The sequence below is a fragment of the Callorhinus ursinus genome, unplaced genomic scaffold (genome assembly GCF_003265705.2).
Source record: "Callorhinus ursinus isolate GAN/ISIS: 27379988/994484 unplaced genomic scaffold, GSC_fseal_2.0 scaffold65, whole genome shotgun sequence".
Classification (NCBI taxonomy): Eukaryota; Metazoa; Chordata; class Mammalia; order Carnivora; family Otariidae; genus Callorhinus; species Callorhinus ursinus.
In genome coordinates this window covers 6,575,443-6,599,142 of record NW_027397127.1, presented here as the reverse complement: position 1 = coordinate 6,599,142, position 23,700 = coordinate 6,575,443, and the positions used below count along the sequence as shown (strand labels likewise).

Sequence of the window (23,700 nt, the reverse complement as noted above, 5' to 3'; positions counted from 1 at the left end):
AGACAAACCAAACGGAAATAAAACATACCAAAATGTGTAGGATGCAATAAAAACAGTTCTAAGAGGGAAGTTCAACAGCAATAAATGCCTACATTTAAGAAGCAAGAAAGATCCCAAATAAAGAACCTGACTCTATACCATAAAGAACTAGAAAAAAAAGAACAAACTGAGCCCAAAGTTAGCAGAAGAAAGGAAATAATAAAGATTGGAGCAGAAATCAATGAAATAGAGAACAGAAAAACAATAGAAAAGATTAACCAAACTAAGCATTTGTTCTTTGAAAGGATAAACAAAATTAACAAACCTTTAGCTACACTAACCAAGGAAAAAAGAGAAAGGGCCCAAGTCAACAAAATAATAAATGAAAAAGGAGACATTACAACTGATACTACAGAAATTTGAAGGATCCTAAGAGCCTACTGTGAGCAACTATATGCCAACAAACTGGACAACCTAGAAGAGATGAAGAAAATTTTTGAAACATACAGTTTACCAAGACTGAATCAGAAAGAAATCTGAATAGACCAATTATTAGTAAGGAGATTGAATCAATAATTTATAACCTCCTAACAAATCAAAACTCAGGACCAGATGGCTTAACTGGTGAATTTTACTAAATATTTAAAGAAGAATTAATGCTTATTCTCAAATTCTTCTAAAAATTTCAAGAGGAGGGAATGCTTCCAAACTCATTTTACAAGGCCAGCATTATCCTGATACCAAAACCAGAAAAGAAAACTACAGGCCAATATCCCTGATGAATATAGATACAAAAATTCTCAATAAAGTACTAGCAAACTAAATTTAGCTGCACATTAAAAGGATCATACACCATGATCAAGTGGGATTTACCCCTGGGATGTTAGGATAGTTCAACATTTGCAAATCAGTCAATGATATATATTTCATTAATAGAATGAAAGAAAAGAATTATGTGATCATTTCAATAGACGCAGAAGAAGCATTTGACAAAATTCAATATCCATTCATGGTAAAATCTCTTAACAAATGAGGCATAGAAATAACATATCTCAACATAATAAAGGCTATATATGACCAGACCACAGCTAACATCATATACAGTGGTAAGTATTTGAAAGCTTTTCCTTTAAGATCAGGACCAAGACAAGGGTGCCCACTCTCAGCTCTCCTATGCAACATAGTACTAGAAGTCCTAGCTAGAGCAATCACGTAAGAAAAAGAAAAGGTATCAGAATTGGAAAGGAAGTAAAATTGTCTCTTATTTGCAGATGACATGAGTTTATATATAGAAAATCCTAAAGTCTTGACCAAAAAACTGTTAGATCTAATTAATGGATTCAGTGAAGTTGCAGGATATAAATATTAGTAGCATTTCTATACATTAACAATGAATTTTCTGAAAAAGAAGTTGATGCCATTTATAATAGCATCAAAAACAATAAAATACTTATGAATAAATGTAACTAAGGAAAAAGATTTCTACTCTGAAAACTAAGACATTGATGAAAGAAATAGAAGAAAGCAAATAAATTAAAAACTATCCCATGTTCTTGGATTGGAAGAATTAATACTGTTAAAACGTCAATACTACCAAAAGCCATCTTTGGAGTCAATGCAATTCCTATCAAGATTCCAATGGCATTTTTTACCAAAGGAGAAAAAACACTCCCAAAATTTATATGGAATTACAAGAGACCCCAAATAGCCAAAGAAATTCTGAGAAAGAAGAACAAAATAGGAGGCATCACACATCCTGATTTGAAGCTATATTATAAAGTCATAGTCATCAAAACAGTATAGTACTGGCATAAAAACAGACAAATACACCAATGGAACAGACTCGAGAGCCCAGATATAAACCCAAGCATATACAGTCAACTAATACTTGACGAGAGCCAAGAATACTGAATGGAGAAAAGACAGTGTTTTCAATAAATGGTGCTAACCATTGGATATTCAATATCCACTTGAATATTGGATATTCAAATGCAAAGGAATGGAAGTGGATCCTATCTTAGATCACTCACAAAAATTAACTCTGAGTAGGGGCGCCTGGGTGGCTCAGTCGGTTAAGCATCCAACTCTTGATTTCAGCTCAGGTCATGATCTCAGGGTTGTGAGATCGAGATCCATGTCCGGCTTCATGCTGGGCTTGGAGCTTGCTTAGGATTCTTTCTCTCCCTCTTCCTCTGCCCCTCTCCCCTCCCTCTCTAAAAGAAAATAACTCCAAATAGATTAAAGACTTAAACATAAGACCTGAAAGCATGAAACTCCTAGAAGAAAACACAGGAATAAAACTCCTTGATATGTATATTTGTGACTTTTTTAGGATATGACATCTAAAGCACAAGCAAAAAAATAAGTGGGACTACATCAAACTAAAAAGTTCTACATAACAAAATAAACCATCAACAAAGTGAAAAAACAACCTACAGAATGGGAAAAAATATTTGCAAAACATGTATCTGATAAGGGGTTAATGTCCAAAATACTTAAAGAACTCATCCAACTCCATAGCAGAAAACCAAATATCCCAATTAGAAAATGGGCAAAGGACCTGAATAGACATTTCTCCAAAGAAGATATACAAAAGGCCAGCCAGTATATGAAAAGCCGCTCCGCATCTAGTCACTAGGGAAATACAAATTAAAACCACAATGAGAGGGGCGCCTGGGTGGCTCAGATGGTTAAGTGTCTGCCTTCGGCTCGGGTCGTGATCCTGGGGTCCTGGGATCGAGGCCCACATCTGGCTCCTGGCTTGGCTGGGAGCCTGCTTCTCCCTCTCCCTCTGCCTCTCCCCCTGCTCATGCTCTCTCGCTCTCTCTTTCTCTCTCTCTCTAGCTCTGTGTCTCAAATGAATAAATAAAATCTTAAAAAAAAAACACAATGAGATATCACCTCACGACTGTTAGGATAACCATCATCAAAAAGACGAGGTAGCAAATGTTGGCGTGGATGTGGAGAAAAGGAAACCCTCTGTGAGCTGTTGGTGGGATTATAAATTGGTACAGCCACTATGGAAAACAATATGGAGGATCGTCAAAAAATTAAAAGTAGAACTACCATATGATCCATATATATATATATATTGGATCTGGAAAATATATTATATTTTGGATATATTCTGGAAATATATCCAAAGGGAATGAAAACCCTAACTCAAAAAGAGATCTGCACTCCCATGTTCATAGCAGCATTGTTTACAATAGCCAAGACATGGAAACAACCTAAGAGTCCATCAATGGATGAATGGATAAGAAGCTGTAGTATATAATATAATAGAATATTATTCAGCCATAAAACACCGAGGAAATCCTATCATTTGTGACAACACAGATGGACCTTGAAGGCATTAATGCTAAGTGAAATAAGTCAGAGAAAAAGAGACACTATATAATCTCACTTATACATGGAATCTAAAAAAACCCCAAACTCATAAAGAGATCAGAATTGTGGTTACCAGAGGCAGGGTAAGGGAAATTGGAGGAAGATGGTCAAACGGTACAAACTTCCAGTTATAAGATAAATAATACTAGGGATATAATGTACAACGTGATAACTGGAGCTAACACTGCTGTATGATGTATAGGAAAATAAAGAGAGTAAATCCTATGAGTTTTCATCACAAGGAGAAAGTGGGTTTTCCCCCCCTTTTTTTTCTTTTCTTGTTATTCTATCTAAATGAGAACATGGATGTTAGCTGAACCTATTGGGGTAATTACATATATTTCACAATATATGTAAATCAAAACGTCATGCTGGTGTGCCTTAAACTCACAGTGATGTCTGTCATTAATTTCTCAATAAAACTGGAAAAATATAAACTAGGGTGAGAGATGAGATACCACTTGAGCAAAGGCCTGAATACATTTTAGTTATAACTTCAGAGAACTATACAGATGTTGGTTCACCAGACCTGCCTAAAACATTATGGGACTTTGGGAGTTTTCTTTCTTTCATTTTTTCTTTTAAATTTTGAAATAAGGGTGCCTGGGTGGCTCAGTTGGTTAAGCGACTGCCTTCGGCTCAGGTCATGATCCCGGAGTCCCGGGATCGAGTCCCACATCAGGCTCCCTGCGCAGCAGGGAGTCTGCTTCTCCCTCTGACCCTCTTCCCTCTCGTGCTCTCTCTCATTCTCTCTCTCAAATAAATAAATAAAATCTTTAAAAAAAAATAAAAAATAAATAAATTTTGAAATAAGTTTAATTTGACATAGAAGTTGCTAAAATAACATAGAAGGTTCCCACCTATGATTCACCTACTCTTCCCCAGTGTTAACATCTTACATAACCACACAACTACCACAACCAGGAAATTGTCACTAGTACAATATTCTACTAAGCAAACTACAGACCTCATTCAAATTCCACCAGTTTTCACATGCCCTTAACCTTTTAGGGTTGGGGGAGATTCCATCATTCCATGACTTTTATCACATGTATAGATTTGTGTAATCACCATCATAATTAGAACAATACAAATTCATCACCCCAAAGAAACTCATTTTTTGCTACCTCTTTATAGTCACATCTGCCCCCCTGGCAACCACTGATCTGTTCTTCATCACTGATAATTTTATAATTTCTGAAATGTTATGTACATGGAAACATACGGTATATAATGTATTATGATTAACATATTATGATTTGCTTAATGTCGCTCATCGTAATGCCCCTGAGATCCATTCATGTTGTTGTGTGTATCAATAGTTTTTTAAATTTTTTTATTGCTGATGTTTCACAATTTGTGTATCCATGCCGCCACTGAAGAGCATTTCAGCTTTTTCCAGTTTTTGGCTAATACGTGTAAAGGTGTTATGAACATTCATGTACTTTTTTGTGTGTGTGGACATGAATGTTCATATTTCTGTGGTGAAATATAGAGTCTTATGTCTTTAGAGGGGTTTATAAACAAGTGCTGTGCTTAACAAAATGAGTGGTAGAGTGGAAAGAACACAAAAGATTTGGCTTCAGCCTTTTTCTGTCATTAATTAGTAGTATGATGTTGGGTAAGCCCTTCTATCTGAGACTCAAATTTCTATCTGTAAAGTGAGAGGCTAGAAACCTATGATTTCTTTAGTTTTTTTTTTTTTTTTTTTTTATTGAGAGGGAGATGGGGTAGAGGGGCAAAGGGAGAGGGAGAGAGGGAATCAATCAGGCTCCATGCCCAGCAAAGAGCCCAACGTAGGGCTCAGTCTCACCACCCTGAGATCATGACCTGAGCTGAAATCAAGAGCTGACTGAGCCCCCCAGGTGCCCCTCTTTAGTCTTTTCCACATCTAACAGTTCTCTGATTCTGAAGAGAGAGAAAGGAGGTTTCTATCTCATTTCGTATGGTATTCATAGCCATACACGTAGAATACCAGCTACAAGCCTAGATTATACCTCTCCCACTTTTTTCTGGCATGTTCTAAATAGTTACCCTGTGTGGAAAGAGAATATGGGGATGAAAGTAACTAATCTTAATGCGACAAAGGCTTGGGGGTCTGATCCCTGTGGAGAAAGGACTCTAAAACTAACACAGAATTGCCACATGGCACAGGGTCATTCCTAAGTCATGTATATGGAGCAAATTGTCCTCTCCCTCTGTTGCCAATATTTTTATTAGTCAGACTCAGGGTAAAATAAACATGGAATATGTGTGTGTGTGTCCATATATATATATATGTGCATTATGTATATTTTCTAAATGTTGCATTATGTGCATTTTTATACTGTATATATTTTTTTTAAAGTCAGGAAGTAATTACACAAAATATTTGCAATGGGTAAGTCTGAGGGATGTGATTATCTGGAGAGGCAATTCTGAGAGGAAAAGAAGCATGTGTGTGGGCATAGTCTGTCTCTCTCTCCAGTTCTCTCTCTCTCTTTCTCTCTTTCACACACACACACACACACACACACACACACACACACACACACACTGGTTAAAATCATGGACAAGAGCCAAACTTGCCTGGGTACAAATCCAGGCTCTGCCATGTGCTGGTTATGTGATCTTGGGCAAGTAACATAATCTCTGTGTCTCCCAGTTTCTTCTGTGGAATGACAATGATACTAATAGTGCCAACTTCAGAGGGTTAATAAGATGTAAATGAGTTAAAATATATGAAGCAATTTGAACAGTGCCTGTTGCATTGCAGGAAGTGTGTTTGTCAGTTGATGTCTGTGTCTGTCACTTCTCGAGATGGCCTGGCTGCCACCTCCCCATCCACATGGCTTTTCCAACTGCAGTAGTCCCATCTCCCACCCACCTCTACCCGCTAGAACCCTTCACCCACTCCTCTGCCAAAAAAATTAACTTAGGCACTGAGGCAGTAGGTTGCATAACTTTGCCTCAGTAATTTTTTTGCCCCCTAAGCTGTATTTACTCCAGTCCAGGGGACTAAAAATCCTATTAATAATTTTGCATAAATTGAATTTAAATAAAAAGGGAGAAAAAAATAATTTTGCATATCCGCTAGGCCTTTAAGTGATCACCCTCCCCCCAAATCTAAAGAAACAGATAAAATCCATTTGAAAAACAGCCCCCCCCTTCATTTAGTTATTATAGAAAGCTGGCAGGACCATCTTTGAAATGTTACATTGTTTTGCTTTAGAAAACGCAAAAAGAAGATTGTCTCATCTTCCTCTTCCTTTTATACCTTTGAATCTTTTCCATACAAAGGGCTGTGGTGGTGGTGATGGCAGTGTGTGTGTGTGTGTGTGTGTGTGTGTGTGTGTGTGTGTGTTATCCCCCTAGTGTGATCTGGATGAATCCCTTAGCTTAGACGCTGCTGTAGTCAGTGCTACATCTGCTTCATAAACATTGTGGTTTCTTATTTTTTCCCCCAGGCTTATTGAGATATAATTGACATACAACATGGCATAAGTTTAAGGTGCACAGTGTGATGGTTTGATATACATGCATATTACAAAATGATTACCACGATAAAGCTAGTTAACACATTCACCACCTCACATAGTTACCTTTTTTTTGTCTGTGTGGTGAGAACATTTAGCACCTCTCTCTTAGCAATTTTCAAGTATACAACACAGTCTTTTTAACCGTAATCAAGGAATCTAACAAAGCTGAACTCATGGAAACAGAGAGAACATCGCATTTTCTTGAACGCATCGTTTTAAGAGAGTAATGAATTCTTTGCAGTATCGTAAGGTGACAAAGCTGTTCATAACAACTCGTTGATAATCCATCAGATGTCCAATTTACCTCCCACTTTTCCTTCTCATCTCCTTTGCACAGAGAATGATTTTCCCACTTCTTTGAGTACTGTGCTGGCTTTTCCTCTTCCCCTTGTTCTCAACCAGGTTGTTAACTAACAATGGTTAAGGTGTTACTCTAGTTTTAAGATCCTGACATTTTTTCCCAGGTACACCCAAAGCCTCAAGGTAAGAGCGCAGCTCTCCGTAATGAATCTGCAACCTCCGTTTCTAGCCTTATTTCCCTCCCTTGAACCCGTGAGGCTGCTCTGCTTTATTGAAACATCCTCTACTTTCCTGGCTGTGCTTTTGTTCATGCCCTTCGTAGCATTCTCTTTGCCTAGAATTCTCTCCATTTAAACCTCATTTCTGTATGCCCAAGTCCTGCTCATCCTCGAAGACAGCTCAGCTACCTGAAACCTTCCCCGATCCCCCAGCTGCCCTTTGCTACGGGCAAAATTAGTTTTCTCTTCTCTGTGCCCTCGTAGAGCTTTGTTTGTGTTCTGTTCTTTGTTTCTTGTTCTGCTCTACCTTAAATTGTAGTTAGCTGAATTCACACTCATCTCCTCCACTAGACTCTAAGTGCCTCGAAGGCAGAAGCTGAGTCTTTTTCATCATTCTGCCCCACGTGGGAACCCCCATAGTGCCTAGTACATAGTGTAGGCCCTCGATCAATGCTTCTGATAAAAACTCCCCCAAATGATCTTTAATGCTGGTGTTTCAAAATCTTCTGGGGGGAGGTTGTGGCCATCTCTTCGGACATTCCCAGGGAATGAACTAGGCTGGCATTGACCGTAGAGTGGAGGATACTGAGATGAAGATGCATAGGAGGTGTTCTGTCCATTACCGCATAAATGAATGTCTCTTGACTCTGGCTATAGAGCTCATCCGCTACTTCATCCATATTGTCCCACCTGACCAGGAAATCTCAGTTCCTTCTGAACTCCTGTGCAGTGCACTGAAGGGCTGATGGATGTGACTGAGCTGAGGGGAGGCTATGAGTAAGGAAGTTTCTCATGGGGATGAGTTGGAGGGAAGGCTGATGCACTTTGAACCCAAGAATAAAAGACCTATAGAATGAGCATGTGGGAGATCCCCCAAGAAACTATCAAATAAGCTCTCTGAAAGCAGCTGAGGGTAAAGAGGTCTAGTCCATTTACATTTCAATACGGAATAGAAACAATTACCAAAATCCTACTTTTTTGTGGCTTCTTAAGCCTTTGCAACTTGTGGCTTTTGTGAACTCCCACGTATTTATTTCCTTGTAGTGACCAGCAGTAAAATCCTTCTCATGAGACGTGTGTGTCTGTGTCAGGGAACGGTGGAAATTGGAGGAAGACTAGGTCTGACTATGGGTTTAATCTTTGGGCTGGGAGGTAGGAAGGAACTTTGGGAAACAGTAGGGTGGGCGGTGGGATAAAAAGGTGCAAGTCAAATTCTTGCTGCCTTTGGGAAGAAAGAAAAGAGACAGAGCAGAGAAGAGGACCTGGAGACCTGACAGGGGAGGTCTGTGCTCCCTAGTGCTCAGGCCTTGGAAGCCTCGTGCTGAGACTCAGTCTTAGACATCAGAATCTGCTCCCCGCCCCCACAAAAATTGCCCTTTTTAGGGAGTGGAGAGCTTTATACAAGTAGGTTGCCAAGATTGCTCTAATGGTATTTTTCAGAGAGGATTGATTTTTCCACAGATAAAAAGGCTTCTTGTCAAACCCACTAACCCAAACCAAAGAGCAAAGACCGAATAAAGATCTGGAATCTTCCACCAACCAACCAACCAACCAACCAACCAACCTGTCAACCAATCAACCAAAAATGCTTATCAAGATAAAGCCAGTTGTTTTCAACTAAGGGTTAATAAGCAAGTGAAATACATCAGTGCATTTTCAAGGAAAACTGCAGACAAGAAAAATACCAGGGCTTTCAAGTACCTTCCAAGCAATTTGACATGTTTTATTCACATCATGAAGACAGTTTTACCCTGGAGTAGTTCCTATTCAGAAAACACTCAAGGAATCTGCTCTTTTGGGCTGCTTCTTGACATGGAAAAATTTTAATGTCACTGCTTTACCTTTAGTTTGGGATTTTGCCTCTTCAGCCAAATTTCTGCTCTATTACTTGTGCCTGGCTGTTTGATTTTGCTCACTGCAGCTGTCCAAACCCCTCCCTCACCCCCTCACTTCCATCTACATCTTCTCCACAAAACGCATTTACTATAGTCCATTTTCTAATGTTTGTCATTCTTATTGGGCTTTTTCATTTTACTAAATCACTAAGTAAATGTTGTGTGTAAGGCATTGTGCCTCTTACGGCAGGAGCAACAGAGTGACATCAAAACTTTCCTCAAGGAGGTTGCTGTCTAATTGAAGATTTTCAAGCCAGGAAGTGCTTCTCGTATTTGACCTTTCCTTTTGATTCCTGTTACTCTCTTTGGCTAGGCCCTGTTGACATCACAATAGTTTCCTAACAGCCCCCCCCCAGCTTACCATTACCCCCAATCCAATCAATCCCAGTTCATCTCTTTAAAAAAAAAAAAGTTGACTTGATGGTTGCCAGAGGAGGGGCCAAAGGGGAGGGAGAATGGGTAAATGGGGGAAGGGGAGTGGGAGGTATGGGCTTCCAGTTATGGAATGGATAAGTCACAGGGAATGAAGGGTACAGAATAGGGAATGTAGTCGGTGGTATTGTAATAGCGTCGAATGGTGACAGACGGTCGATACACATGTGGTGAGCCCAGCACTGTGTTGTTCACCTCAAACTAATGTAACATTGTGTGTCAGCTAATACTCAAATAAAATATATATATATTTAAAAAATTCATTCTCTCACCATCCAACCCTCCAAAAAAATATTTTTCAAAGATGCCATATTGCCTAATCAACAAGGCAATTTCGTTAGCTTCGTTCAAAATTTCCCTCCCTTTTACCTTTGAAAGCTAAGTCCTGTCTATCTTTAAGAATCAAGTCCCATTTCATCCAGGCATCTTTTCTCCATTTCCCCACCGCGAGCGATCTTTCCCTTCAGTTTGTGTAGATTATATCCCACATCACTCATTGGTATGCTGCCTTGACTTGTTTGTTTTATATGCATGTGGCTTTTCCCCATTCAGATTGCAAATTTATTGAGAGCAGGGCCTGAGCATAATGCATTACACACAAAAGATGCTTAATACAAGTTTGTTGATGAAGACGGGGATGATTTTCCTGATTTCAGGGTGTGTATAGGATGGCTTATGAGGGTGAGTGGCAAAGGAAAGATTCTGGAGGGAAAGGAGTGAATTAATAAGGCTTTTACAGTCACAGTCCAAAAGGGTGATAAGGGCTTCAACTTACTAATTCCTTGGCTCAGAGCTACATTGTATTGCCAGAAGAATTTTAGTGAGTTTGAAAAGAAAAGGAGGGGCAGGACTTTGGGACTGTGGTGAATTTATGTGGGGGATGAGGGAGAGGTAGAAATCAGAAGTAACTGAACCTGAGTAACTTCAATAATGATAGTAGCATTAGAAAAGAAAGAAAGAAAGAAAGAAAGAAAAAGAAAAAGAAAGAAAGAAAGAAAGAAAGAAAAAGAAAGAAATCAGAGGTGGAAGCCAGATTTAGAGGGGAGATGAAGTTTTTAAAAACTTTTTTAAAGATTTTTATTTATTTATCTGACAGAGAGGGAGAGAGAGGGAGCATAAGCAGGGGGAAGGGCAGAGGCAGAGGGAGATTCAGGCTCCCCAAAGAGCAAGGAGCCTGATGTGGGGCTCAATCCCAGGACCCTGGGATCATGACCTGAGCCAAAGGCAGACACTTAACCGACTGAGCCACCCAGGTGCCCGATGAGTTTGTTTTTAGATATACTGAATTTAGGGTAACTTGAGTAACCAAGTGGACACGTCTAGCAAGCTGTGAGATACACCCTACCCCCGTTCAATTCAATGCAACAAATATTTACTGAACATCTACCATATGCCAGTCACTATGTTGGAGAGACAGTCAAAGAAGACACAAGCCCTGGCCTCCAGAACTCATGTTTGAGTGGGGAAGACAGACTAATAAATTCCTCTGGTATAAGGTAGTAAATGGTATAATTGAATTATATATAAAATGCTATGGGGATATAAATAGGGGACGAATTGTGTCCAAGCAGGTGAGGAAAAGTTACAGGAGTGATGAGTTTTGAGCAAGGCCTGGAAAGATAAAGTAGAAGTTTGTTCAGTGAACAAATAGGGAAATGGCTTTCCAAGTGAAAGAAGTCTCGAGCGAAGGCACAGGGCACAGAAGTGCGGGGCAGTCTAGTAATCTGAAATGACTAAAGAGAGTGGGATGCAGAATAAAGATGGATGGAGCAAAAGAGGTGACAGGTGTCAGAAACTGGGCAGGAATTGTTACACTAGCCTGGGGAGGCAATCTAGTGCAACGGTTAGTGGTGTGGACTATAGTGTCAGACTCCCTGGATCCAAATCCCATCTCTGCCACTTACTAGGTGTGTGACCTTGAGTGAGTCCTTTAGTCTCTCTGTGCTCAGTTTTCCCATCTGTAAAATGGGACTGATGGTACCTGCCTCATAGGATTGCTCTCATGGTTGAGAGAGCTAGTATATGTAAACTGATTGGGGTCATGCCTGGCATTTAGTGAATGTTATGTAAAGGTTAGCCCAAGGGCTAAATGGCAAGAAACAGAGCACTACACCATTTTGTACTACTCCCTCAGCAGCTTCAAAAGGAAACTATAAATGGGAACTAAGTCTCCAGATACTCTAAGCACACATCCGGGGAGCACTCGATGAATCTCCTCTTCTCACACGAGCTGGAGTTTCTCGAGAGGGTGAGTTTCTCTGCCTTGGAAATGTAGATCCAATTTAAGGAAAGGGTGAGGAGCCTGAGGGGGGAAAAATTTGAATGGCCAGAGTGGGACTGTTGGTTCACAATAAGTGTGAACTCTCATTATGGCATTCCCTCCGGCAAGCGGAACTAAAACAAAATCAGGCGGTGATACCGCAAGCATATTTTATTTCAGTTAAGTAAGAAACAGAAAATTGGCCAGCAGGGACCTTAGAGGATGAGCGAACAGGCAGCAGGGTCCAGTGATAGTATTTTGCTGGGCTTGAAGTATGTAAAGGGATCCCCTGAAGGGGGCCAGCAATTGGAAATGCAGCCCTACTTTGCTAATGAAGCATATCTCGCCCCTGGAGTTCGGATGCTCTCAAGTAACCCATTGTCTGTTCCTCAGCTTTCTAGAGCTCTACTTGAGTGCTCCTTGAATAGACTCTTGGAATGATTGTACTTCCCTGTGTGACTGCTCTGTGTGCTGCTCAGATGGAACAGAACCTCGTCCGCCCACCCAGCCAGCCCAGGGGTTTCACTTGACAGAACTCGGTTTGAATTCTGGTTTTACCACTTAATAGCTGTGTGATCTTGAGCAGGTCACTAAAATTGTCTGAGCTTCAGTTTCTCCATCTTGAAATGGGAACAGAAACGGCTCCTCTGTTATGATAATTACAGGAAAGAATTTATCTATAAAGCACTTGGAACATTAAGTCCTTAAGAGATGTAAGTTCATCTCCCTTCCTTTGCCTTTGCACTTATGCCACCCAAAGACCCCTGCTCTCATTTTAGCCCTTCTGAGGGCTTCCTCCCATCTAATGTCAAGAGTAGTAGAGATGGGAAGAAGGAGAAATCAGTATAAGGAAAGACAATGAAAAATGGTGGCTCTTTTTTTCAACCCCCCCCCACTCTGACTTTGTAGTAGAGGTATTTTGATGTAGTCAGTATTCCAAAATAGGAAAGATATTCAGATGCTGGATGGCCGAAGATGAGAAATATCTACCGAGACATCATGAAAACTCTATGAAAATATATCTACACATGTGTGTGTTTACTGTGAAGCCACAGCTGTGCATTCGTGTGTTTTAGGATGAGAAGGGGACAAGGAAAATCAAAAACATTTTTTTTAGGATGGTAGAAATAGATTGTTGTAATGTTATCTTAATATTGGTGTGCCTGTGGAGAGGGCTCCTCTCTTCCTGACATACTTATATCTCCTTACCCTCTTTTCTTTTTTTTAAAAAAGATTTTATTTATTTATTTGACAGAGAGAGACACAGCAAGAGCAGGAACACAGCAGGGGTAGTGGGAGAGGGAGAAGCAGGCTTCCTGTGGAGCAGGGAGCCCGATGCGGGGCTCGATCCCAGGACCCTGGGAGCCAAAGGGAGATGCTTAATGACTGAGCCACCCAGGCGTCCCTCTTTACCCTCTTTTCAAAAGAGCAGCAGGAGGAAAGGGTGCTGGAGTAAAGGGAATTGTACAGTGGGAATAACATGCCCCCATCTCATCTGTCCTTCTGCCCAGCCTTCCATTAATCATCATGATCTACCAGAGGCCGGAGAGCTTCCTGTCTGTGGTGCTTCAATGCCTTTGCATCATTAATATCATCATCTCTACCCTTCTTCTAGGAGAGGATCTAATGAGGGAGGTATGGAAGAAGTTCTGCATGCTTAGCTGTCAATCCGAACCTTTGAGAGCCAGCAGGGGAAAAAGGCAGCAATCACTGTGTAATATTCTGGACTTTCTTGGCAGGTGAATACTGCTATGCATGAGGCAAAACTCATGGAAGAATGTGACGAGTTGGTAGAGATCATCCAGCAGAGGAAACAAATGATCGCTGTCAAAATCAAAGAGACAAAGGTAAAGCACGGAGCTTCAGTGAGGCCAAGGCAGAGTTGACTTTACAAATGTCAGAGTTTCATCCTGATGATTCCAGTTTGAACTTGGATCGTGAAAGTAAGAAGAAATGGGGTTGGAGGGAGCGAGGCAAAGAAGAAGCGATGTTTGGCCTAGTGCTATAAACCTGGTAAAAATGATGAGAGTTCTGGGGTATTGGAAATATTCTATACCTTGACCTAGTTGACGGTTACATGGGTGTGTATATATGCAAAAAAATAAAAAGTCATTGAGTTGTCCATTTCAGACGTGGGTGCTTTACTGTATGTATGTTATGTCAATCCAAAAAGAAAAAAAAAGTGGTCGCCTGGGTGGCTCAGTTGGTTAAGCGACTGCCTTCGGCTCACGTCATGATCCTGGAGTCCCAGGATTGAGTCCCGCATCGGGCTTCCTGCTCAGCAGGGAGTCTGCTTCTCCCTCTGACCCTCTTCCCTCTCATGCTTTCTATCTCTCATTCTCTCTCTCTCTCAAATAAATAAATAAAATCTTTAAAAAAAAAAGTGATGGTAGAAATGTGGGCCAGAATTATGGAAGGACCATGCATGCTATTATAAGGACTTTGGGCTTAATCAAAAAGGCATTGGGAAACCATTCTTGTTTCTTAGGAAGGGAGAGACTGATATGGCAGAAGTATGCAGGATGGATCCAAATAGGATGATACTGAAGTCAGGGAAGCAATCTCAGAGGCTTATGGAATGATTCTTGATAGGAGTTGATGAAGACTTAAACCAGGGAAATGCCAGCACAAATGGAAGGGAAGGATAGAACAGGCATTACTAGAAAGGAAATGATGGGAATCATCGGCTGATCGGCTGTAAAAGATGAAGGGGAAAGAGAAGACTTCCAGGCTTTTAGCCTGGGAACTGAAGAAGCATGGTCAAGGTCAGGTGTGAGCCTCCATGCATCTGTAGGCTTATTGGTCTGCCGGTCAGTGTAGTGATTATAAGCTAATGCTGGGTATACAACGTGAGGAGTTATGAGAGTCTGGAGTGATGATCATTACTTTGTGCCAAGCTGGGTGGTGCCAGCTAACGTAGGAATTGAAATTACTGAGAACACAGATCTGTGAACACACAGGTGTTCATAAGGATCCGTAGAGAAATACATACATCGGAATGTAGATCCTCATGAAGAACAAGGAGGTACTTTTTATTAAACACGGTTGTGAAAATATATCGACCGTAAAATGTATTGATGTTGATCCCTGGGTGGCAGGGTTTCCTTTTATACTTTTTGTTTTCTAAATACTCTATAGTGAGCATGCACTGTTGTTCTAATCGGAAAAATTAAGGTTATCAATAAAAAGGAGGTAGATGACCGAGAGTATATGACGGGGTGTGTCACAGCCTAAGTAAGTGGCCTGTAGGTGGGAAGAGGGGCTGGCAAGACATAGACCGGAGGGTGAGAAGCTGAGTGGTTTGCACAGGGGCCATGGGATATTAATAGGCCTTATTTTTAGAATCACTGCAGTAGATCGCCTTTGTGTTGTTGTATCGTTTTTAATTAAGCCCTGCATACTGAAGCTCATTTTTCTTCTGCTCATTCCTTTAAGGTTATGAAACTGAGAAAGTTGGCACAACAGGTGGCTAATTGCCGCCAGTGTCTTGAGCGGTCAACGGTCCTCATCAACCAGGCTGAACATATTCTGAAAGAAAATGACCAGGCCCGGTTTCTTCAGTCTGCAAAAAATATTGCCGAGAGGTGAGCTCCTTCTGTTCTTTTCTCCAGGCCTGCCCTTAGGAAAAGGGTGCAGCCGGGAGTCACTTGTATCTGTTCGGGCATGTACGCGGCAGCTGCCAGATCGTTTTACTAAAGCCTCGGTGGTACGTTTGCCCTGTGCATTTCTGGCACCTTTCTCTCTGGGTAGCTTTACCACTTCCCCCAGTGCACAGCCAACCATGTACCTGGCTCTGCCCTAGCTCTCCGCTGCCCACTCAGTGCTGCAGTTTTCTTCTCTTGTTGTTTTTCTTTTTTTTTTTTTTTAAAGATTTTATCTATTTATTTGTCAGAGAGAGAGAGCACAAGCAGGGCGAGTGGCAGGCAGAAGGGGAAGCAGGCTCCCCGCTGAGCAGGGAGCCCGATGCGGGGCTTGATCCCAGGACCCCGGGATCACAACCTGAGCCGAAGGCAGCCGCCCAACCGACTGAGCCACTCAGGCGCCCCAATGTGCTGGAGCTTTCCATGTTGGTGTTAGCGTAGGGGCAGAGAGACTTTTGGCCACAGAGATAGATGTGTCTTTGTGCAGTTTTTATTGCTTTCATTTAGTTATCTCTCACACAGATGGATAGAGCAGTAATTCTTAGGCTTTTATTTAATCAGTCACCCCTTGAAAACGTGATGAATGTCCTGAGCCCTCTGGGGAAAATGCATATTAGGTATACACACATGGAATTTTGCCTACGATCCCAGAGGACTCGTGGATCTTTCGAAGGCCATCTATACACCATGTGCAAAGAATCTGAAGTCTAAAGTGGAACATTGCTCAGTAGAGTCAAGGGGCTCGAGAGACTCATTAGACGAATTTGACCTCCTTCTATCTCTCTCTCATTTACCGAAGGCTTTGGCTCCATGTTCACAGTATTCCTTCCTGTTGCTTCTGCCATCATTCCGGGTGACACTGGCAGCATCCACATGGCTGACCCCATCTAATACGCTAGCCATCCATTTTCCTGGCTCCTTGCCATTCCCTCCTCCAGTGACCCTCACCTCTGCTCCCCTTCATCTACCCACTCCCATGCTGAACCTCGCCGTCACTCAGAATTATGCTGAAATCATAAATTAAACACCCCACGTTCTAGCTACAACCTCTGTATTTACAGTTGATTGCTTTTCTTCCAAAGCTTCTAGTCTTCAACTTCATTGGGACCCCTAAGACCCAACTCCTACCTACCAGCTACCTACTGTCTTTACTTCTTTCTTTGGCCTCTTGAGGGTCTGTAATTTCTCACTTCAGCTGCTCACTCTCGTTGCAATATACCCACTTTCCTGGCCCCACTGTCTTTTTATCACACCAACCATCCTGATCTAACCCCCAACCCTGAATCATCCCAGCTCTTCCCACCTTTCCTTTTTTATTTTTTTTTAAAGATTTTATTTATTTATTTGACAGAGAGAGACATAGCGAGAGAGGGAACACAAGCAGGGGCAGAGGGAGAGGGAGAAGCAGGCTTCCCGCGGAGCAGGGAGCCCCATGTGGGACTCGATCCCAGGACCCCGGGATCATGACCTGAGCTGAAGGCAGACGCCTAATGACTGAGCCACCCAGGTGCCCTCTTTTTCTTTTTTAAAAATATTTTATTTATTTATTTGAGAGAGACAAAGATAGTGAGAGAGAGAGCACGAGTGGGGAGCAGAGGGAGAAGCAGGATTCCTGCTGAGCAGGGAGCCTGATGTGGGACTCGATCCCAGGACCCAGGGATCATGACCTGAGCCGGAGGCAGACGCTTAACCGACTGAGCCCACCCAGGCACCCTGCTTCCCACCTTTTCCATGTCTGTATTTGAGTTGCAGAACCCAGCTAGAGAAAACCACATAACCAAAGAGGTTGGTACTACTGCACCACACATTTATGGCTTCTAATCTCACTGGGGCCCCCATATCCTTCTGTGTCGCTTTGGTCAGCTTTCTTTTTGCTTTGTCTCCCTAATGGCTATTTCAGATTTTCTGTGTTCAACTCAAAAATTCCAACCCTGCCACTTTCCCGCTCATGCCCAGCAAATGACTTCATGTCCTATTTTAGAGAGAGAGAAAAAGTGGTAGGTATGAAAGGACAAAGTTTTCAGCTTCTCAGACCGAAATGCTGGGCATACCTACATCCACATCTGTGACTTCTGCCTCCACCCCCCTTTTTTAAGTAAACTCCATGCCCATTGTGGAGCCCAAGGCGGGGCTTGAACTCACAATCCTGAGATCAAGACCTGAGCTGAGATCAAGAGTTAGATCAAGCTTAACCGACTGAGCCACGCAGGCGCCCCTCCCTTTTGATTATAGTAGAGAGAGGTCCCTTCATTTGTGTTATGGCCACATGCTTCCTTTTTTCCCATAGCTTCAGTTTCTCCCTTTCTCTAGTTGACTCCACATGCACTTTTATTTTTTATTTTTTTTTTTTAAAGATTTTATTTATTTATTTGAGACAGAGAGAACACATGAGAGGGGGGAGGGTCAGAGGGAGAAGCAGACTCCCCGCTGAGCAGGGAGCCCGACGTGGGACTCGATCCAGGGACTCCAGGATCATGACCTGAGCCGAAGGCAGTTGCTTAACCAACTGAGCCACCCAGGCGCCCTCCACATGCACTTTTAAACCCACTCACGTCTCTCCTATCTAAAAAATATAATATTAATTAATTAATTAATCTTCTCCTCACCACTGATTTCTGTTCTCCAATAAGAATAATATTGAGCATTTACTCTGTGTTGAGCATTATTCTAAGCCCTTGTGTTAACTCATTTAATCCTCACAAGAACCTCATGAGTTAGAGGCTATTATTATCCCCATTTTATAAGAGAATGAGGTCTGAGAGGTTATGTGATTTGCCTAAGATCACCCAACTAGTAAGGAATGGAGGCAGGATTCAAATCTAGGGAGTCTACACTTTTCCAACAAAGCCGAGCAATTTCAACTCTGTTAGGTATTTCTTTTGACATGACCTTTACATTTCTAAATGCATCCTTATATTGCTATGTTCCCCCCAATTTTAGACATTAACAATTGACTTCTGCAAACCTGGAAATTTGTCAGCCATCATTTCCTCAAATTTTAAAAAGATTTTATTTCTTTATCTGAGAGAGAAAGAGAGAGAGAGAGAGCAGGTGGAGGGGCGGAGGGAGGGAGAGAATCTCAAGCAGACTTCACACGAGCACGGAGCCTGATGTGGGGCTTGATCTCATGACCCTGAGATCCTGATCTGAGCCGAAACCAAGAGCTGGATGCTTAACCGACTGAGCCACCCAGGTGTTCCCCTCAAGGATTCTTCATGCCATCCCCTTCCTTTCTTATACGGACTCCAATTACATGTATGTTAGGCTGCTTGAAGTTTGTCTCAGCTCACTGATGCTCTGTTCATATTTTAGCCATTTTTTCTCTGTGTTTCATTTTGATAGTTTCTCTCTTTTTAAGATTTTATTTATTTAGTTGAGCGGGGTCACAAGTGGGGGGAGGGGCAGAGGGAGAAACAGACTCCCTGCTGAGCAGGGAGCCCGATGCGGAGCTCGATCCCGGGACTCAGAAATCATGATCTGAGCCAAAGGCAGATGCTTAACCTACTGAATCACTCATGTGCCCCTCATTTTGATAGTTTCTAATATGTCTTGGCATTCACTAACCTTTTCTTCTGTGATGCCTAATCTGCCGTTAATCTCTCCAGTGTATTTTTCATCTCAGACATTGTAGTTTTCATCTCTAGAAGTTCAGTTTGGGTCTTTCAATAACATCCATATCTCTACTTAACATATTTAGCTTTTCCTCTAGCTTTTGAATATGTGGCATGCAACACTAATTCAAAAAGATGTATGCACCCCTGTGTTTATTGCGTTATTTACAATAGCCAAGCAACTTACATGTCCATTGATATATGAATAGATAAAGAAGATGTAATACACACACACATACACACACACACACACACACACAGGACTATTACACAGCCATAAAAAAGGATGTGATCTTGCCATTTGCAACAACATGGATGGACCATGCTAAGTGAAATAAGTCAGACTGAGAAAGACAAATGCCGTATGATTTCACTCATGTGGAATCTAAAACAAAACAAAACAAAAACAAAACAAATGAATAAACAAACAAAAAGCAAAATCAGACTTATAAATATGGAGAACAAACTGACAGTTGCCAAGGGCAAGCGGGTGGGATATGGGCAAAATGGGTGAAGGGTAGAGGGGGATACAGGCTTCCAGTTATGGAATGAGTAAGTCACGGGAATAAAAGACACAGTATAGGGAATATAGTCAATGCCATTGTAATAGCATTGTATGGTGACAGATGGGAGCTACACTTGTGGTGAGCACAGCATAACGTATAGACTTGTCAAAACACTGTGTTGTGTACCTCAAACTAATGTAACATCGTGTGTCAACTATACTCAAAAGAAAATTAGAATCAAAATGTAGACAGAGCATGGAATACAGTTATCATAACTGTCATAATGTCTAATTCTAACATCCGTGTCAGTTCTGGGTCAGTTTCAATTGATTGCTTTTTCTCCTCATTATGGGTTATATTTTCTTCTTTCTTTGCCTATCTGATCTTTTTTTTTTTGGATGTTAGACATAATGAAATTTATCTTACTGGGTGCTGTATATTTTTGTATTTCTATAAATATTCTTAAGCTTTGTTCTAGGACACAGTTAAGTTACTTGAAAATAGCTTGATCCTTTTGGGTCTTGTTTTTAAGATTTGTTAGGTGGAATCAGAGCAGTGTTTAGTCTGAAGCACATTTGTCCACACTAGTGAGGCAAGACGTTTCTGAGTACTCTCCTGAGTGCTCCATGCGTCATGAGATTTTCCAGTCTGTCTCTTGGGAACAGACACTCTTCCTGATCCTTTGTGAGCACCAGGGATTGTTCCCTTTCATCCTTTTTAAAAAAAATTTTTAAATTTATTCATTTGAGAGAGAGCGAGAGCACGAGCAAGGGGGAGGGTCAGAGGGAAAGGGAGAAGACTCCCCTGCTGAGCAGGGAGCCCGACGTGGGGCTCCACCCCAGGACCCTAGGATTATGACCTGAGCTGAAGGCAGACGCTTAATGGACTGAGCCACCCAGGTGCCCCTCCCTCTCGTCTCTTTAGGGGGGCTCTTTCCTTGGCCTTTGGCAGTTTCCTCACATGCATGTGTTGATCAGTATTTTGTTGAATACTTGGAGGGGAACCTTCTGAAGGTCTCCAGAATTCTCTCTGTGCAGCCTTCTCCTCTCTGGTACTCTGCTCTGTGAACTCCAGCCAACTTAGTCTCCCAGACTCTCAGTGTTCTTAGAGACTTCATCAGGCTCTGCCTGATCTCCCCTTCATGTACCATTTTACTCTCTTAATTTTGTTGGAACAATTTTCCCCACTGTCTTCTAGGAAAGAGTACATGGGAAGTAAGTTTTTGAGAGCTTTTTGTTTAAAAAGTATTTGAAAGTTACATTTGATAAGTTGGAAATAAATTTCCCTTATAGTTTTGAAGGCATGGTCTATTGTCTCCTAACTTCCAGTGTTGGGCTGAGAAACCCACTGCTATTTTGATTCCTGATCTTTTAAATGTGACCTATATTTTAAAATTTGAAGCCTTTTAGGTCTTATCTTTAATCCAGTTTTTCTGAAATTTTTCCGAGATATGCCTTGGTGTGGGTCTTTTATCATTCATTTTTGTTGGGCACTAAGTAGGTCTTTCCAATCTGGAGCCTACTGACTTTTCACTCTGGGAAATTCTCTTACATTATTCACTAATAATTTCCTCCCAGTTATTTTCTCTTTTCTCTCTTTCTGGGACTCTAATTAGTCAGAGGTTGGACATTCTAGATTTTCTCTCTGATGTTTAAAATCTTTCATTTCCTAGTTTTCATGACACTGTCTTCTTGTTCTGTTATCTGAGATGTTTCCTTAATTTTTCATCAGTCCGTCTATTGAAATTTTAATTTCAGCCTTCTTATTTTTATTTATAAGAGCTCTTTCTTGATCTTGGCTTCTTTTTTTAGCATTCTGTCCTTGCTTTGTGGATGCAAACTATTTGTTTATCTTCTTGAAGACATGGACAGTCATTTAAAAAGCTTCTTCTAAACTCTGCATTTGTTTTGGTCTCTTCCAAGTTCCTTTTCTCTCTTAGCTTGTTTTAGTTTCTGTCTTTCCCTGAATGTCTGGTAAGCTTTTGGCTGCCTGTTTGAATTTAAGCACTAGAAGGTGACTGCAAGATCTGAAGGGATGGGAACAGCTTGTTGCATGGTGAATGTCACTCTACGATAATAAGGTGGAATGCCGGGTTTTTACCGAGGGGACCCAAGTGTCAGTTCTGTGTTTTCTCTTCAGTCAGTTTCCCCTGGAAGGAATTCACGAATCTCCTGCTTCTGGCGGGGGAGGAGGGGTATTAAGCCTGGCTCCCACCATTCTGGGAGCCAAGCAAGGAAAAGTGGCTGAGGGTTTTAAGACTGCTTTTGGTACAACGTCAAAGCTCTGCGGAAAGTGAACCTCACATCTCCTGCCAGGACGAGGGAGGAGTAGTCTCTGGTTGAGTGGATCTGGGCTCTAGCTCTTCTTCATACAAACTTTCAACTGTCGGCGGCACAAAATCAGCTTGATGTCGTTGGCTTCCTGACCCAGCTTTCTCTGGTCTGTTGTTGGTTACCGCTCATCCAGCCCTTTCTAGCTTCCAAACATTTGTTGACAATCTCTCACTTGCTGGCATGTCTTTTTCCATTCTCTTTGTCTTTGTGGGTTTATGACATTTTATTCTTTGACTGTCATTTCAGTGGTATTTCATGAGAGCAGAGATAAAACACATAAATTTAAACCACTGTATTTAATCATCCTCACTCACTCTTCAACTCTCTGAAATGTCTTCTGCCTAGTTTCCTGAGTGTTCTTTCCGAGGTCACCAAATGGATACCTTGTTGCTAAATCTAATCGACATTCCTTTGTTTTATCTTACTGTTTTGTCTTACTTAATCACTCAGTAACATTTGTCCCTACTGACGATGATTCCTACTTGAAATTTCTCTGCCCTTTGCTTCCATGAACACTCCTGCTTTTCTCCCTACCTACCTAGTTTCTTTTGCCTTTGGGAGCAAATCACCTTTGACTTATTCCTTTAATGCTGTTCTTTATGATTCTGTTTTAGGCTATTCTCTTCTCTCTTGAGAATCATCTGTCCAACCTAAATATCTTCATCAGCGGTTTCACACAGGGTCTGAAATTCTTGCCCACCAATAATAATTGTAATAATCTATTATGGACCAAGACTTCAGTTAAAATGAAATTTCCACTGGGAGAGTATTCCTTCCCCCTTACAAATGACACTTACCATATTGTCCTTGAGAGATAACTAATGTTGTTTTGCTTAAACATATTAAACATAGAAACACACACTTACATATACCCCAATGCCATTTTTACTCATCCTTAACTTCCCAGCCACTGTTAACATTTGGGAGTATAGTACCCCAATTTGTAGATTTTTATTTTTATTTTTTTAAGATTTTTATTTATTTGAGAGGGAGAAGGAGTGCATGACTGAGGAGGGGCAGAGAGGAAGGGAGAAAGAATCTGAAGCAGACTCCGCACTGAGCATGGAGCCTGATTTGGGGCTTGATCCCACGACTGTGAGATCATGACCTGAGCCAAAACCAAGAGTCAGACACTTAACTGACTGAGCCGCTCAGGCGCCCCTAGATATAATATATATTTCACAAACAGAAGGTCATGCTGCATATACTTCATTATACTCTATGTTTGAAACTTAACAATATATCATGAACTTGTCCCTGTCATTGGATATTATTGGATAACCTGATTTCCAGTGGCCTAGTAGTATTTCATCTTTTGATGTATAACACATTACTTAGCTCAGTCCCCATGGTTAGACAGTTAGCTTACATATGGTATGTTGAGTGCCCTTACAGTTGTATCTTTGCTTACACCTCAGTTATTTCCTTAATAAAAAATGTATGAAGTAGAACTGTGGGGTCAAAGAATATTTGCATTTTAATCTATATTGGTATTTAATGCCAAATTGATCTCCAAAATCTGTTATCAATTTCAGTCCTAATAAAATATGTAGGCATTATCTCATACAGGCATAAAAAGCTCCTATAAGAGACGATGGACTCTGAAAAACAAACTGA

General features: G+C 41.2%; 1 protein-coding gene across 4 annotated transcripts in view; it reads left to right on the top strand.

The window, feature by feature from the left end:
- The window catches only part of MID2 (midline 2), a 93,491-nt gene that overhangs the window by 55,779 nt on the left and 14,012 nt on the right, over positions 1-23,700 (top strand). For 3 of the 4 annotated variants that reach the window (XM_025853690.2, XM_073885705.1, XM_073885704.1), the window contains exons 4-5: positions 13,732-13,839; positions 15,428-15,576. In XM_025853690.2, coding sequence (XP_025709475.1) covers positions 13,732-13,839; positions 15,428-15,576 — 257 coding nt within the window. The remainder of the gene's footprint in view (positions 1-13,731; positions 13,840-15,427; positions 15,577-23,700) is intronic. The other variant, XM_073885706.1, reaches the window with a different exon arrangement.